Source organism: Acanthochromis polyacanthus, chromosome 8, assembly GCF_021347895.1.
Source record: "Acanthochromis polyacanthus isolate Apoly-LR-REF ecotype Palm Island chromosome 8, KAUST_Apoly_ChrSc, whole genome shotgun sequence".
Lineage (NCBI taxonomy): Eukaryota > Metazoa > Chordata > Actinopteri > Pomacentridae > Acanthochromis > Acanthochromis polyacanthus.
The window spans coordinates 20627177-20645595 of record NC_067120.1 but is presented as its reverse complement, the minus strand read 5'-3'; the positions used below and the strand labels follow the sequence as shown (position 1 = coordinate 20645595).

General features: G+C 40.6%; 2 protein-coding genes across 6 annotated transcripts in view; one reads left to right on the top strand and one right to left on the bottom strand.

The window, feature by feature from the left end:
• Positions 1-4341, top strand: part of LOC110956886 (transcription factor SOX-6-like) — a 111001-nt gene extending 106660 nt beyond the window's left edge. For all 5 annotated transcript variants that reach the window (XM_051952584.1, XM_022202640.2, XM_022202642.2 and 2 more), the window contains one exon: positions 1300-4341. In XM_051952584.1, coding sequence (XP_051808544.1) covers positions 1300-1648 — 349 coding nt within the window. In that variant the 3' untranslated portion in view covers positions 1649-4341. The remainder of the gene's footprint in view (positions 1-1299) is intronic.
• Positions 1-18419, bottom strand: part of LOC110960319 (rhombotin-1) — a 266898-nt gene that overhangs the window by 67305 nt on the left and 181174 nt on the right. The gene's annotated exons all lie outside the window — the stretch shown is intronic.

The following is an 18419-nucleotide window of genomic DNA, read 5'->3' as shown; positions in this document are numbered from 1 at the left end:
ACAGCAGTAATTGTTTCAGGAGACAGAGGGGGGGAAAACTGTTAGGTGAGAAAGGTGACAGCAATTTTCTTGCTTTATGTGGTTCATTTGTGGAGCCAGAGGGTCTGTTTGAATGATGTGCGCTTACCCTCATTCCATCTTTATCTTAACAGGTCATTTAGCACATGCTGCTGTGAGCTGGCAGGTAGCGCTCCGTGTCAGGACGTGCTCGAAAAGATGAAAAGCGTTGCCGTTTAACTAAAGAGGCTTTAGAAGTAATGTTTTGTTCAAAGCAAGGATAATGAATCAAGGATCAGAAGCCAATCTGTCCAGCTTGTACAGCATCCGCTTGATATATATATAGTGCTGTTAGAACCAAATTATTAAATTCTTTTCACAATCTCATAGTGTTTTCATAAAGAATATTTAGATGTTGTTTTGTCTTTTTAGCCATGCTGACAGGATTGGCATGACATTTTATACAGACATCCATGGTCCCCAGAGGATGAATCCTCCTCATCTTGGTTGTCCACTGACTTTTCCTGCTGTGCAACCTACGGCCTTAACTTTTGTGATTTTGAGTGACAACTTGAAGGATTGCTTTTTGATGAAATTTGGTGTCATTATTCATGTCCCACTGAGGCTAAATCACCATTTTAGCACCATCATCAAGTCAAAATTAGCTTTTAGGTTTATTGCATTTAATCGCAAAATGACATCAGCATTAGTGTCAACTATACTTTGTGTGTGTTACTAGCAAATGATTACGTGTTAGCTTATTAGCAATAAAAACAACTAAATACTCAGTATGGCAGAGATCATACATGTTAAACAGCAACATGTTGTCAGTGCACGCTTGTAGACGTTTAGTCTTTTCTGTTTTATTTACGCTCATTTGCTTACTTTATATTCACTGTGTCCTTTTTATCTAATGTTGTGGACTCTAAAGTGGGGATCTGTTTCCAGAACTTAATTAAATGCATGGTTGCAAAACGACAATTCTAATTTACTAATTCAGACGAATCTTGTAAGTTGCAAGCACTGTTTTGATGAGTTGTGCTGACATAACATTGTTGGGAATCACACCAACTTAATAATGTGTGCAATTTAAACAGAAATTTCTACATTCATTCTGTGACAAGAAAATTCAAGTTGTGATGAAGATAATTTCATTAAAAATCATGACTCAAACAGACTAATGCAAACTGATCAATTAGAATTGTTGAGCCTAAACATTTGTTCAGATTGCATCATGTACATCAATGTTTATTGTTTATCTGCATTAATTTTTTACTTTTTTTCTCCTTTCATGGTTCTTAGGCCTCAGCCACCGATTTCTTTGGGCAACAGCCCAGGAGGTGTAGGAGTTTACCCAGGCGCCATAACTATGGCAACAACAGCCACGCCATCCCCACACTTGACCTCAGACTGCTCCAGCAACTCAGCCAGCCCTGAACCCACCATCCCCGTCATTCAGAGCACATATGGAGTGAAGTCCGAGCCTGGCGGTGGCGGAGGCAGCAACGGTGGTGGGGTTGGAGCCTTGGATCTGCCCAGCGACCCCACCAATGGAGACGATGACATGGACATGTATGAGGACTTTGAGGACGAGCCCAAGTCAGACTATAGCAGCGACCACGAGACACGGGAGGCTGTCAGTGCCAACTGAGTGTGCTCAGGATGTCCGATGTAAAAAGAAAAGAAGAAAACAACTCCCGTTATACTCAGAGACACTTCTTAAGAACACAATTTATTACAGAGACCTTCAGGCTGACTTTCAGGACATGTTGCATCGTGCACTGAGCATGCCCCGATTGGATTTCAAATCAGCAGACATGCTCAGAAAGTTCTCAGACAGTATTTTGATGGACGTCCATTTGAAGATGACGGCCGGTGGAGGAAATGTGACCCAAGAACAGAACCTGAACAATCATTCAGACATCCAGCTGACAATGAACTTCAGTTTCCTACACTCTGACAATCTTAACAGGAGCGGATAAGAGTTAGACAAGGGAGAGAATGAGAGAGAATGGGACAAAGAACAAATGATTGACGAACACATTGCTGTGTGGTTTGTAAAGAGCATGCATGGATTTTGAAGCATTAGGAATTGGTCTTCAGCAGCTATTTGGTCTTAAATGTTTAAGGAGTGAATTAGTTTTTATCATTATGTATTTACTTTTTGTGTTTTTTTTTCTTTTGTTTTTGTTCTATAGACTTTTTTCTGACAGGTCACTGCCTGTACAAACTCGGACTGTCGGAACTTGAAATTTGGAAAGTTTTTAATATAAATGCTAGCTCTTGTAATCTTATAGTCTTACTTCTGTTTCTTACGAATTCAGTGCTACATCTTTTTTTTCTGACAAACTGCTTACATTACATTACTGTTGGACTCTTTTTTTTTTTTTTTTTCAAATATCCCAGCTCAGGTATGATGTGCCAGCTTGTGAATGTGTTTTTGTTTTGTTTGTTTTCATACAAAAAGAGTGGTAGGACTTTTCAGACTGTCAATGAAATAAAGGGAGAAAATCCCTTCTATTACATTATTATTATTATTATTATTATTATTATTATTATTATTATTATTATTATTATTATTGTTTAGAAAGTGAGTACCCAGACATTGTACAGATTTTCTTCAAATGTGCCAAACATTCACATTCACTCGGGATGTTGTAGTCTTAATTTCCAATGCTGCAAAAAAGTCTTACACAATCAGCTTTTTCTATCTGATGAGACGGGTTCCTCCACAGTAATTGATGGCTCCCCTCCTGGCCCAATCACAAGCAGAGCTCAGGGAGGATATGTTTTCATCACACTCGCTCTGTCACACACGCTTTGTGTCGCTCTCTGGCGGCTCCACCGGCCTTGAGATGTAGTTAGAAGAGCAGCATCGAAGGCGCCTGCTCCTGTATTCCACTTCATGGGTGCTCTCCTGAACCACATTGCCCATAGTTCTTTGTGGCCAAACACTTTTGCAGTAAGTGCGATGCAGTGCTATACCAGCATATGAGTCTGTCCCTTTAAATCAGGCTAAAGGATTTTTTTTTTTTTGCTTAATTTCACTTTAAGAATTCCCGAGTCTTAAATGTGTATTTTAAGCTCTGCTCATTCAATGTCATAACTCAGGGGAAGGAGCAGCCCCACGATGACCCTACTGTAGGACAAGAGAGTCTAATATCATGGATCCCTTCACTGTATTTTCTTTAGAATCGGTACAAAATTGTAAAAATGTTACTCTTTTTATTAACTTGTTTATTTTTAATTGTCGTCTTAGCATCAAGCGGGAACGATACACCAAACTTTTGTTTTAAAACAGAATCTACATAGTTGAAAAAAAGGGGTTTAATAGCTCTGTCATTTCAGAAAAGAACCTGTTTCTATGCTTGCATGTATAGTTTGAAGAGGAGCAAACTATTAGGAGAAGAATGGAGAGGAAAAAGGTGCATAATTCTCAATCATCCTCTCAGCCACAACCGCACCAGTCAGAGCACACAAGTTTTTCCACAGTCTGAAGCGAGATGCTCCTCTTTCGTCTTGATGCAGCCCAGTGGTCAGCGCCATGCTGAGCATGCGAGCTTTTTCCTCTGTTTTACCCAAACGTCATGTTCTTTCTCTAAAGACACACCATAGGTTTATTTCACCTCTTTCCACTGCATTATCTGCAATTTTTAATGTTTCCATTTTCAAAATCTTTGAGTGGTTTCTGGGTGCCCTGTTTAGCTGCTTCGTGCATCTTCTGACTCCAAAATTTCTCTTCATGACCATATCTGCTAGTTTTTACTCACAAAAGCTTCACAAGCTGGGACTGAACATTGATTTTTGCTTGCAATACAGGAAAAACCGTCATGCATAGACATTTCTGTTAGTGTCATACACATTCTAAGCACTGGATATAAATTCTATGTTTTTTTGTTTGTTTTTTTTAGTATTTGACTAATGTGAAGTTGTTGTTTGATTTAAACCTGATAAATTAGAACAGTCAAAAGTCACATTTTTTGGAGCCTTCTTCATACCAGGCACCAGTGAATTGCCATTTCTTAAGAAACATTTCATTTATTTAAGCAAATTTTGATGCCGCAGCTCTAGTGCCGCCTAAAGGGGTCACATCACCTCTAACCTCATGCTCTTGTCAGTTGTGACCTGCAGAGGCAGAACACAAGTTTCCTGGTCGCACACATTTTTATTTTATTTTTTTTGTGATGAGTATTGTATTTGAAATTCAATTGTGCGTTTTAACATTTCATTGTATTTATTAGCCAGCTTTGGCTCTAAAAAGTGTCAGTACAACTTGGTGAGAAAGACAATCAAAAAAATATATATAAATAAAAAAAAGTAAAGACTTGAGATTTTCCTTACAAATCTGTCACTTCATCATTGCTTTTCCAAGTGTTTCTTTGTTTTTTTGTGGAAAGATGCTTTGAAAACTTTCGAAAGCTATTCACTTGCAGAAAAAGCGCTCAAACCACAGTATTGTGTTCTGTGTGTGTGTGTGTGTGTGTGTGTGTGTATGAAAGCACTGTGCACAACTTACAGGTAGTGCTGCATGAATTTTTATTTCCATTACTCTAAATAGTGCTCTTACTTTCCAGGGATCTAATGATTTCCAACACAAGGCTTTCTGTTTCCAAAGTCGAGCTATTCCACTTAGTCTTTATATTTTGGTGGCCCATTACAGTAAATGTGGCCTATTGTTCCATTGTGAGTGTGTGTGTGTGTGTGTGTGTGTGTGTGTGTGTGTGTGTGTGTGTGTGTGTGTGTGTGTGTGTGTGTGTGTGTGTGTGTGTGTGTGTGTGTGTGTGTGTGTGTGTGTGCGTGTGTTCGTGTGTGTGTGTGTGAGGTAACGCCACACATTCTGACTGTGCTGTGGTGTATACGCCACGGCGCCGGAGCTCGCTGCAGCCAATCCCAGCCTTTCAGAGAGAGAAACAGAGAGCTCAGCCATATGCAGCCACATCATAAATCTAATTGTAATTCCCAAATCAACTGCAGCGTCACCCTGCAAGGGGCGCCGACAAGTTTGTCACACACTCCTTTGTGAGCACTCACATGTGTGTATGTGTGTTATGTGTGTGTGTGCTGTGCTATAGCTTTTAGTTGGGAGGGGTGTTTGAAATCATACTTGTGCAGTTGCCATGCTAATCTCGTTAAATAAGTCATCATAATTTACATTTCCTTTTTCCTTTCTGCAGGATGAACATTTAGCTGTTTGCAAGTTGACAGTTTGCTTGTGTGTGTGCACAGTTGGTGTGAGTGTATGCAAAGATTTCACCACCTCAACAAAGGATGGTGCAGTTCATTAGTCACAGTTTAAGAACTATATAGCTACACTCATATATACAAACTTCATTTATCCCTGAAGGAAAGTGACGCAATGCTGATTTTCCATTCAGTTTTCCCAGTTGTTAGAGCTACTGGTGGCTAAATGTAAAGGGAGTTTACATTTAGAATAACAGAATAATCCAGCTGACATGATGTCACATTTGAGAATAATATTCAGAATTTATGTGCATGCAGAATGAGACCCAACTACTGGACACAAGATGTCTTCTACTCGACTGTGTGGTCTAGTCTTAGTGAATGTACACTGGAAGGTTTAAGTTTCCTCATTGCACTTCAGCTGCGATTTAAAGTGAGCACAGAGAAAGTATGTCACACTCTGCACGTAAAGAACATCATTGTCAAGCACCCATCAAGAAAACAATATTTTGAGTGTAAAAAGACAGAGTATTGCACTTATTTTAGCACTTATGGCACTTTTTCTCAAAGAAACAACCTTGTCCTAGCCTAGCCGTGCTAGACAACCCATGGCAACGAATTTAATTCTCTGCCAGGGTGGGTCTAGTTACCCTCCATAAGGCTCGAGGCTGGATTCTCCTAAAACTGACTCACCATGAAGTGTAGAGTCAGAAGGCGGGCGTAACGAAGTGACGACAGAGGCGTGACGATTCTGACAGAAACAACCAGCGCACAATAAACAGTTATCTTTCGACTCGGCTTTGGCCACAGCCCTTAAAGATCTGAAGCTAAAATTCAACTTGAAAGATAAACAAAGGACGGCACTTAAGTGTTTCATTGAGAAGAAAGACGTATTTGGACTTATGCTGACGGGATATGGCAAATCCTTAATATACCAGTTGGCTCCGCGGCTCCGCTGGTTGGGAAGCTAATGGGACTTAGCCACAATCCGCCGGTGCTCTCGGAACTACGTCAGCCTATTCGCTGCGTTGATTGGTTGTATACCTACCCAATTGCTGCAGAGGGATTTGATAGACAACCTTTTAGCCCGCCTCCCTCCCTGTCGAGCTTCCCTAGACCCTTGTGCCGTCAGAAACATGGGTATAGCGTGGCTAGGCTAGCCTTGTCCACCACTTCAAGTTGAGTTTTGTAGCAAGACTGGTTTCCTTGTATCGTGCATGAAGATCGTCACTAAGATGGAAGTAGAAGCTAAAGGGAAAACAAAGTTAAAGCAGATCATTTACTGTAAAGCTTAAAGGCTTGGATCGTTACCATGGCGATGGCTCCTTTCGAAGGAAGGAAGAGCTGACACTGTGATAAACTAAGCAGGGATAACACAGACTTTGAATTTACCTTTCTTTTCCTGTAGGTCTGCTGTGTGTGGGGATGATGAGGTATAATGACACGCTTTCTTCATGAAAGCCTGGTCCTGGATGGGCCCTCGAGGCAAATTCACTTTTTGATTTTTTAAAACCATCTTGAAGAGTAGAGAGAACCACATCCTTTCTTCCCCCCCCCCCCCCCCCCCCCCCCCCCCCACTACACCAATCAGGCATTTAGATCAAGAGAATTAAAAATTGTTATTACAAAGGAGGAGCCCCCTTCAGACGTGTTGAAGAGGCTCTTTCAATGAGGCATCAAAGACACCCTGTTTCTGATCATGGAGGCTCCACTACTCATTAAAGCACACAGAATGGTCACGGTGCCGCAACATGCTACCATCCTCTTTGAGCTTATGATGCTTAATCATTCAATTGCTTTTATTTTAAGAGGGGGCTAATTGACCCTTGCACTTCCGCTGAGCTCACAGTGTTTCATGATGAGCACTGTTTGTGTGATGTTGCAGGTAAAAAGTCGTCTACAAGTCTGCCTTTGATCGAGGACAGTATATTTTCTTCATTTAACTGTTCTTCTAACTACACGGCCATATGAGGCAGCTTTTGCACACCGTACGGTTGAAGAAGAAGCACGTCTTGGCCATTGTGAGTAATATATAAGCAAAATGTGTGACAAATCCTTCCAGTAAATGTATCATTAGATAGTTTCTAGCTAATAAAAGTTGAGAACAATTGTAAACTGGGAGGGAGACTTCTTAGAATTCCAAGGGTCAGCGGCCTTGGGAGGCCTTTAACAATGACTAAAAAGCCAAATGCAATACCTGAACAAAAGCAAATCATGCAAAAAAAAACTTTGAAAGAAATTGCTTTCTGGGTTTCCATGTCTTTGAAACACTGCATAAAGGCATATACTTCTTTTTTTTAATGCAATTAGAAGTGAAAGAAAAAATCTACAGCACTTTTTCAGGAATGGACAAAAGGCCAGATTTTCTTTGTAAGGGAAAGTCCTTGGGTCTTTTAAGTGCATTAGTCCGCTAATTAAATATTATATGTTTAGCGAAAAATGCCAGCATGAAAGCAGCGGGATTGTTTGACTCAAAGACAGGCTGCAGCCTTGATGAGTGGAACTGTGTGCGACCATGAGGAGGTAAAGAATGCCATTGTTTCCAGTCCTCCCCACATCTGACCCGCTTTCTACTGATTTTACAATCACATTCTCTTTTGTGCTTCGCACTCAGATAAAAACAGTTGTGCAGTGTTGACGACTCGTTGACGTTTTCTGTGCGTCCATTTTAACAGTCTGATGTGTTTTATTGATGAGACACAATGGTATTGTTTACTATTCAAACCAGTGTGAAGAATTACAGGCGGCGGGTGTGACTAGAAGACACACTGAACAACTGTGGGTTCCAGTTCTCCAGTCAGTCCATTCAAGATTTATGTAACTGTAACTCGATTTATGTTGTATCTGACAATTTGTCATCAGTGTCAACATTCATTGACACTGAAGGAAGTAGTTTAATATTTATGTACTTTTTATAAGGGGTGTAGAAGTTTGGGTGGTGATGTGATCCGTCTGCTTCTACACTGGTTGTAGGTCATCTATGTTTTGTAGCTGAGCACAATCACTGTAGTTCTGATCATAAAAAGAAAGACAAAAGGCTTGAAATGAAAACACTGCTTTACTTGTCTAGCACAAATTGCTAAAAAAAAAAAAAAAAACCTTAGTGCTGCTACGGTAGAAAAATATCAGAATATACAATGTATTGTAACTTGCTGGCTAGCTGAAATATTCATACTGACCTCTCTGCATCACTTAGATCTCCTGCAAAGGGCAGGTCAGCATCAGAACTGGACCAAAGAGCAGCGGTAGAAGGTGACCTGAGCTGAAGAATCGTATTTCACGTTATGTGAACAGCTGGATGTGTTTGTGCTTTGCTATGGATTGATACTGAAAAGTATATTTTTTTTGTTTTTGTTTTTTTCTTGAACAAAAATCAGGTCTCAGCTCACCCTGATCATCATTTAGGTCAGCTGCACCTGTGAAGTAGAGCTCAGCTGTGGGCTGCTGGTGATCAGCCTGACTGGTCAAAACCCCTCTCTTTATATAGTCATATAAAGAGAGGTGTTTTGATGCTCCTCTGAGTTGGGGAGGGTGGTTCAGAAGGTTCAGCACCATCAGCTGATTTTCTTTGGGAATACTGAGCTTGAGTGTCTGAATGAGAGAAGTTATTCTTTGTTTTTTTCTCACTCTCACCTTTTAGAAAATGAAGACCCATTTTTATTTTTAACCGTATTTTGAGTATGCAGTTTATGTTAGTGTCCCCATTTATGATCTTAAATATCTTGTGTTGGGCTGCACAGTGCGTAGTGGTTAGCACTCACGCCAGGTAGCAAGAAGATCCCTGGTTCAAATCCCAGCCTGGATCTGGGATCTTTCTGCATGGAGAGTGCATCTTCTCCCTGTGCATGCGTGGGTTTTCTCCGGTCACTCCGGCTTCCTCCCACAGTCCAAAAATATGCTGAAGTTAATTACTCTAAATTGTCCATAGGTGTGAATGTGAGTGTGATTGTTTGTCTGTATATGTAGCCCTGCGACAGACTGGCTTCACCCGAGTCAGCTGGGATACGCTCCAGCACCCCCCGCGACCCTAGTGAGGATAAAGCAGTGTATAGAGAAGGGATGGATGGATATCTTGTGTTGTGTTCTGGGGGAGGAAATGTAATGGCTTCATTTGCTTGTAGAGATGGCAGTAGAAGGAACAATGGGAAGAAGGTGAGCTTGCAAAAGCAGTGTGATGCTCTGGGAAATGTTCACCTGGGAAACGTTGGGTCCTGACATTCATTAGGAAGTTCATTGACACACAGCACCTACCTAAACATTATTGCAGACCACGTGCAGCCCTTCATGGCAGCTGTGTTAACTAATGACTGTGGCCTCTTTCAGCAGGAAAAGATTTCAAGGTGTTGACTTGGCCTCCATATTCCCCAGATCTCAATCCAATTGAGCATATGTGGGATGTACTGGAAAAATAACTATGATCCATTGAGACCCCACTTTAAAAGTTTCGGGCTTTAAAGCATCTGCTGGTAAAGTCTCGGTGCCTGATACCACCGAACACATTCGGAGGTCTTGTGGAGTTGTAGCAAGTATGAATTGTTGCTAAAGTTATGAATATGGACTAGTTCAGAAGATGTAAAAGTTCGTCTCTAGGGAGGTGCGTGCATCAGTATAATAAAAAACAGACAATTGAATAGATTTTAAAGTAGCTTGTGTATTATTTACAGTGAGTTGAAGTGATACATATTTACAATCTGCAGAGATTTAAAAATATTCCCAAGCTTGAGTAGTTCACACAAAAAAAAGTATTTTTTCCCTTTTTTGTCACAGTTCACAAAACATTGGTCAAAGCACAATAGAACACAATCAACCAACCAGAATATAATATTCTCCCTTTCTCCTCCACAATTTTCCAACTTATTGGTGGAAATATTTTACTGTCCGCAATAAAGTTAAGAGAGTTTTGTATCATTGTCCATAGAAACCACACAGGTTGGGATATGAAATAGAGTCCATCGCGCAAAGCAGTTCATATGCGGACAGCGGGGGACAGAGAGAACAGGGGAGGACTGGCTGCAACAGCCCCTACCAGACCGCAGGACTGAGTTGAGATGGTAACTTGGTTCAGGCTCCTTTTTGGGTCAGCTCGACGGAGTTGAGATGGTAACCTGGGTTCAGGCTCCTTTTTGGGTCAGCTCGCCTCGTATGGTTCTGTGCCAACCAAGCACACCTGGCCTATTTAGAAAACAGGGCCAACTATTAATTCTTAAGTTCATTCAGTTCTGTTAATACTAGCTAGTTATTTCATTTCAATACATACACATTCAAATAACAGTTCAAGACACTCAAAAACATACATAAATAGATCAATCCATTTACTGTAGCTTAAAGTGCTTAAAGTGCTTAAAGTGCTTTTAGGTTACAATGTTGAAACCAAAAAAGGGATCAATAAAAACATTGCCGATACGGCTTTAAAACAACCCAAAGCCTACTAGCATTAGCATCACAGACCTGCACTAAAGTAAATGAGTGCAGCTAATGCTAATAGCGGGACAACAGACTCACCAATTTCCACAATGAACGTCACCCAGCAAGTACCCAGCGTCCTATCCGCGATGGTGTCCGACCTTTATAAGTTGTACATTCGATTAAAAACACACACGATTTAAAATAATCACGCTTAGCGAAGTTAGCAAGACAAACCTGTTGCAGCCGTTCGTGTTGCCTTCCTCCCGAGTCTATTGTAAGCAGCGCAGCAGTAACTTGTATAGGGAGGAACAAGGCTCATGATTGGCCGAAGCAGGCTTGCTTGTGCGTGTGTGCGTACGTCACGTGAAAGGTGTGTTCACGGACCCATTCGGGAATGGACACTTATTTTAATTTACCAATAAAATTACTCACTTGAATAAGACGCTAGATTTTTATGGGGGTTACAGAGTCACTGTCTCAACTCGTTAAAATCGATTTTGGTGGGACGAGGGGAACACAATTATAGTTTTGTTAGAATAGTATAAAAGTCAGCAATGTTTTGAAGGATTAGACTGTTGAACTAATAGAGTTCGGATCCTTTGGCATCCACTTATCCTTCCTCTCTACAAATGTTCACAACAGACTGACATCACTATGTCTTGCACTGCAACAAAACATTGCCAGTGAAAATAATACAGGTGGTATTGCCTTTCCTCTGAAAAGTATGGCATAAAACAAATTCCTGTTGAAGCGTTATTAATAGTAGATGGGGTTGTGTTACTGTAATGTCAGTTTGAGCGAACATAGCTGAAGCTGTATCAGGTTCAGGTTCAAGGCATATGTCAGCCCACTGAGCCCTCTTATGTCACGAATATAAGTAAATTCACTCAACTTTTTGTATGACCGATGAAAAATTATCTTTTGCACAGCCTTAGGTGGCTTCATTTTCCTGGTTAAACCTTCGAGGTTAAGCTAACTGTAACCAACTGGAATGGAGACGATATTACAACATGACTTGGGAATGTTTGTATGAATATGGTCAATATATGATGAAGACCTGTGACCTGTAGCACAGAGCACAACTCTCATGGGAATACACACGTGGACAAAATTGTTGGTACCCCTCAGTTAAAGAAGGAAAAACCCACAATTCTCACTGAAATCACTTGAAACTCACAAAAGTAACAATAAATAAAAATTTATTGAAAATTAAATAATCAAAATCAGCCATCACTTTTGAATTGTTGATTAACATAATTATTTAAAAAAAAAAAACTAATGAAATAGGGCTGGACAAAAATGATGGTACCCATAACTTAATATTTTGTTGCACAACCTTTTGAGGCAATTCACTGCAATTAAACGATTTCTGTATTTGTCAATGAGCGTTCTGCAGCTGTCAACAGGTATTTTGGCCCACTCCTCATGAGCAAACAGCTCCAGTTGTCTCAGGTTTGATGGGTGTCTTCTCCAAATGGCATGTTTCAGCTCCTTCCACATATGTTCAATGGGATTCAGATCTGGGCTCATAGAAGGCCACTTTAGAATAGTCCAACGCTTTTCTCTCAGCCATTCTTGGGTGTTTTTGGCTGTGTGTTTTGGATCGTTGTCCTGTTGGAAGACCCATGACCTGCGACTGAGACCAAGCTTTCTGACACTAGGCAGCACATTTCTCTCCAGAATGCCTTGATAGTCTTCAGATTTCATCGTACCTTGCACACTTTCAAGACACCCTGTGCCAGATGCAGCAAAGCAGCCCCAAAACATTACTGAGCCTCCTCCATGTTTCACCGTAGGGACAGTGTTCTTTTCTTCGTATGCTTGGTTTTTGAGTCTATGAACATAGAGTTGATGTGCCTTACCAAAAAGCTCCAGTTTGGTCTCATCTGTCCAAAGGACATTCTCCCAGAAGCTTTGTGGCTTGTCAACATGCATTTTTGCAAATTCCAGTCTGGCTTTTTTATGAGTTTTTTTCAGCAGTGGTGTCCTCCTTGGTCGTCTCCCATGAAGTCCACTTTGGCTCAAACAATGACGAATGGTGCGATCTGACACTGATGTACCTTGGCCTTGGAGTTCACCTTTAATTTCTTTGGAGGTTGCTCTGGGCTCTTTGGATACAATTCCAACGATCCGTCTCTTCAATTTGTCATCAATTTTCCTCTTGCGGCCACGTCCAGGGAGGTTGGCTACTGTCCCGTGGGTCTTGAACTTCTGAATAATATGAGCCACTGTTGTCACAGGAACTTCAAGCTGTTTAGAGATGGTCTTATAGCCTTTACCTTTAAGATGTTTGTCTATAATTTTTTTTCGGATGTCCTGGGACAATTCTCTCCTTCGCTTTCTGTTGTCCATGTTCAGTGTGGTACACACCTTTTCACCAAACAGCAGGGTGACTACTTGTCTCCCTTTAAATAGGCAGACTGACTGATTATGAGTTTGGAAACACCTGTGATGTCAATTAAATGACACACCTGAGTTAATCATGTCACTCTGGTCAAATAGTTTTCAATCTTTTATAGAGGTACCATCATTTTTGTCCAGGCCTGTTTCATTAGTTTGTTTTTTTAAATAATTATGTTAATCAACAATTCAAAAGTAATGGCTGTTTTTGATTATTTAATTTTCAATAAATTTTTATTTATTGTTACTTTTGTGAGTTTCAAGTGATTTCAGTGAGAATTGTGGGTTTTTCCTTCTTTAACTGAGGGGTACCAACAATTTTGTCCACGTGTGTAGTTTTAACCTGAGTCAGACAACATACAAAGGATATTAAAGTAATTTTTCCTAACATGACAATAACTCGAGAGCCAATTGATTATAAAGTCCCTTAGTAAAAATAGGTCTTTGTTTTCATCAGATACTCTGTATAATATTTAATAAATTTCTTTAAGATACACTGCCTTGGCATTTGGAGGTCTGTAGCAGCCGGCCACCAATACCAGCTCCACATGAGATGGTGAGAGCTCAAACAGATTTTTTTTTTCTAAATTATTATTTTTGCTTAAAGCTAGTGTACTTTTGAAATGGTTCCTGTCCTTTCTATACAGACTGTATCCAGTGGTACTACATTCATAACTATCAACAGTCATGTCCTAATGTGTCTTGAGAAGATGAACAAGTGAAAGAGTTTCCTGAACCTTTTGTCTCAGGCTGCAGATATTTACATAAATCTGATTTTTTTTTCCCCCTGACAGTTCAGATAAAGAGAACAGACCAAGCTATAAAAACATCAACAAATGGATCGGCCTATATTTGTGTCAATAGATGTGACAGCTGTGTCACATCTATTTTTAGTGGCCCTCAGCCCTGGCAACAATATTTCTTCTTTTTTTTAGATGATGTCAAAGAATTATTTTTTTAAAAATTAGTTCATGTGCATTTTTCACCATTTGGTTATCATTCATGCTCAGATGTCTTACTGTCTCATTTTACTGGATAGCTACAAACTAATCTGAATAACTTTGGCCACATAGTTCAGAGTGGTGTAATGTAATAATTTGAAGCACATCTCAACCTCTTAACATGCTAATATTTGCTCAGTACCAATAAATACAAATTACAGTTAAAGGTTAGCATGTGTTGGGCAAATATATGTAATACTTAAGCAAAATGTATGACAAATGCCTTGAATTTATCATTAGATGGTTTGTAGCCAGGGGAGGACTGGGGCAAAAAATCAGCTCTGGCATTTTTGGCCCAGACCGGCCCACAACATTATCAGTTGACTGAATCTAGCCCCAGACTGGCGACCTGTCCAGGGTGTCCCCTGCCTTCGCCCGAGTCGGCTGAGATAGGCTCCAGCACCCCCGCGACCCCAGTGAGGATAAAGCGGTGTATAGAGAGTGGATGGATGCATGGATGGATGGATGAATCAAGCATTAATTTTGAATGACAAAAAACTGACAGAGAACAAAAGTTCAAAAACATCCCTAGAGACCTATACAAACTTGTTGACAAGTTGGAAAAAAAACAATTGCAATACAGTAGAGCAGGGGTATTCAACAAAAATTCAAAGTGATCCAGTCTGAGAAAATGGATTAAAGCAAAGATCCAGAACATAATAATGTCAAACCTGAATTAGTGCGATAGCTATATGTTGATGTAACGTACTAGTTTTATTAGTGTCTGCATGTAACCAATAACTGACTATCAAAACCAAATAAATTCAGTACGATTCAAAAAACATTTTGGCAACATTTTTTTATAAATAACTTTTTTTTTAATAAAACTGTAAATCTTAAAATAAAGCGCAGAACTTAAAAAAAAATGACTGAACAACCTGAACCAACTTATAGACATAGTTAACAATGCCTAAATCTGAAAAGTGTGAACAACTGAACCAGGGGCGGATCCAGATTAATTTTAGTTGAGGGGGCACAGGGGGGTACAACAGATATTTTGGGGGGGCCGCCGAAAAGTTGTAAGAAAAAATGAAAGCTGCTACCAACCTCTCGCTTTTAGAAAGTATTTTTCATGTTTGTTTTTTTGGCTCTTTAACCCAGTAGGAAAGCTGTATATGACCTTTTCATTTTGAACTGTTAACATTCAAATTATGATGGACCTGTTTCCTTGTTTATGTGAATTACAGCATCATCAGCTGCAGCATCTGCCTGTTATGTAAAACTGGTAAGCTCAATGACAGTATCCTGAGGGCAATTAAGTGAGAAATATTGTGCAAGAACAGCCCTATATACAACCCTGTCAATTTCCACGTATTAGAATATTTACTGACAATTATCACACCTAAAATAAGAAATAATATTCTGTACTTTTAGCAACTAGTTCTCAGACCAGCTGTATACTAATCAGTCTAAATCAAAATGAGTACTACCCAATACACAGTGAACAACAACAATCTGTACCCTTGATCTGTGGTAAAAAAAAAAAAAAAAATCCGAAATGTTCTGTGCAGTAATGTAAATTTTAAAATACAGTAAGTAGCAATCTATACATTTAACAATAAACCTGAGAACAATAATAAACAGTAGCAATACTCCATATTCTGAAGTCATTTAATAGTACACATTTCAGCAAACATCATAGTGTTCTGCATAGAAATCAAAAAAGCTGCTCTCAGTAATCTTTCACAGTGAGCAGACGTTCTTGTGTTGCAGGTCCATGGTCCAGACATGGCCATCGAACAGGCCGGGGGGGTCTGGCAACGTGGACTTCCTAGAGCACCTCCTCTTTTTGCATTCTTCATATGGGATGGAAAGGAAGTAACGTTGGTTTAGGATGTCCATCAAAGGCCTGTAGGTGTAAAGCAGGAAGCCCTCCACAATGAGGATGTGAGTCTCCTCCTCCTCCTTGTGGTCAGATTTCAGGATGATCTCTGTGTCCAGGGTGTTAACACCATGAGACTTCTCAAACTTCACCGGGTTCTCCAGCCACACGTAGATCCTACTCATCATGGCGTCCATGTCCAGAGGAGTGATGACATCGTACTGCTTAAAGCCATCTTCACCAACTTCAATCTGATCTTGGGGCTTGAAAAAGTCACCCTGATGGACCACACAGCAGTTGGGCAGGTTCTTGTTCAGGCGCTTGGTGAGGGTGGTTTTGCCTCCATTGGTTACGCCGCCGATGCCAATGATGTACTTCATGTTCTCGGATTGGTCAAAGAGTAAAAAAAAATCAACAAAAACCGGGTCGGGAGCGATTGGACGTGGCAGAAAGCTGAAAAAGAGAAGGTTGCAGCAGGAAACATCAACTACTTGAGTCCTCCATGGCACTTGAGTTCAGTGAGTAAGGTAAGAGCAGAAAGGGAGCTGCCACTCAGACGTGGTTCTTCCACCCAGAGAGGACCTCTTTCTGCTGTCGTTGCTACACACACTGCCCTAGGTGAGGTTTTAGGTGGAATATTCCTTTTAACCAGCCACTCAGGTCTCTGAGGATTTTGGATGGAATACTCGGTTAAACCAACATTTTAGGTGCATGTCCAGGGATTTTTGGTGGAATGTTCCTTTAAGGTCAATGTGTGAGGACCTTGTATGTGGAATACTTCCTGAAACCAACCTTTTAGGTCAACATTCAAAGATTTAAGGTGGAATATTCCTTTAAACCAACCTAAATTTCATGTTTTGATCATTATCAAGTGAGAAACCTCAATCCAGACTCCTCATAATGAGATTTATGCTGCTGTTATTTGTTTAGTCCAGACTAAATGACAGAAATCCACAACTGTGATTTTATTTTATTTCAGGACTCGGTTATTAAATGTCAAAACTATCCGTGTGATTCTAAAAACAGCTTCACAAACTCTAAGATTAAACTCTCCACAAGGATCCAGAAGAAGTTAGACTTCTACATGAGAGCTTTAGTTATTCTTCATCTACTTCCTGAAAAGTTTGGTCAATAAAAATGACAAAAATTAAGATTTTCAGCTGAACTAAAGACAGACTTTGTGATTTTTCTGCTCACATGTTGTGTTGTTGTAAACTTACTCTTTCAAATAAATAGCCACCTAACCCCCTGGAAACCAGCGTCTGTCCTGTTTTTGTGTCGCTCCTCGGCGACCCTAGACAGCTGTTTTTTGAGCAACACACCATATTATGATGTTTTTATAGTGAAGGTTCTACTATGAAATCAGTTTGACATGTTCAGGCATTCTATGTGTGAGATTTCAGGTATCAGAAGGTGATTTTCAACTTTCTGCTTCAACTTTAAACTGAATTTACTTCACTAAGCCAGCCCTCTGGACTTCCAGTAAGCTGTGTTCCTATTGGCTGTTCAGGTGGCTGCTTGGTGTTTTCAGGAACACCTGAGCAGCTCAGTGTCTGCCTGGTTTATGGCTGCAGTCAAACATTTCCTCTGCTTCTCTTTACTGAACTGGGTTTGACTCCATTGCTTTAATTTGTTAACCACGCCTGATGAACGTCAGCGGGGTTACTGCATTCGGTGCGGTATCTGGCTGGCTGGGTAAGTATGTATGTGGGTATGTATGTATGTCTGGTCGGATATCTCTGCAAGTGCTGAAGACAGGATAATCGAACTTGGCACTGAAGATCAGTCTAAGGTCCCCTGCTCAGGTGTAGAGTTACAGGTCAGCAGATCACGTAGGAAGGGATATATGTAGGATAATCAAAATTGATACAGAGTCATATGCAAGTATTTAATGCCATCTACTGAAACTCCCCAGTAGATGGCGTGGTTCTGCCCTCTACTGAGGGCTCGTCTAGTTCTTTAGGTGTTGGCTTCCAGCTTCCTGTCACGCCCTCCGGCTCCAGTGTGCTGGCTCATCAGTGTAATGACGAGCGGCTGTTCGGAGAGCACAGCCGGCAGAAATAAACAATCAGTGCAGCATTTAAGCCTGACTCTCGGCACAGTTCTCTGCTGATTCATTGCCTCACCTTTCATGCCCACGACGTACTCCGCCATATCCTGGACTCTGTACTCTGCACACTGGATTCTACCAGCCGCATGCCGCCATATACACTTCACTGTTTGGACTCTGTTTCATGCTTCTCACCCTATGTTCACCTTTACCTGGACTCTGCTTCATTTAGTTAGATTACCTTGCCGGCTCTGTTTCCCACCTCTGTCTGCTCTTGGACAATCAGCTCCTCAGCCATCGCTGCGCCCCTCATCTCTGTCTCCCTCTGCTCCACTCCCCCCGACCTCGTCTCCTGTTCTCTGGACTTCTCAGTGACTTTCCCTCCTTGGTTAGTTTAGATTTGTTTAGTTTTTACCTCGGCCTTCGGGTCAGCCCTTAGTTCAATTCAGTTAGATTCTCCATTCTGTTATTTTTCCCTTACTTCCCTGATTAAGTATTTTCTGGTTTAAATATATATATATATATATATATTGTTGTTATTAAATCATCACTAAATTCACCC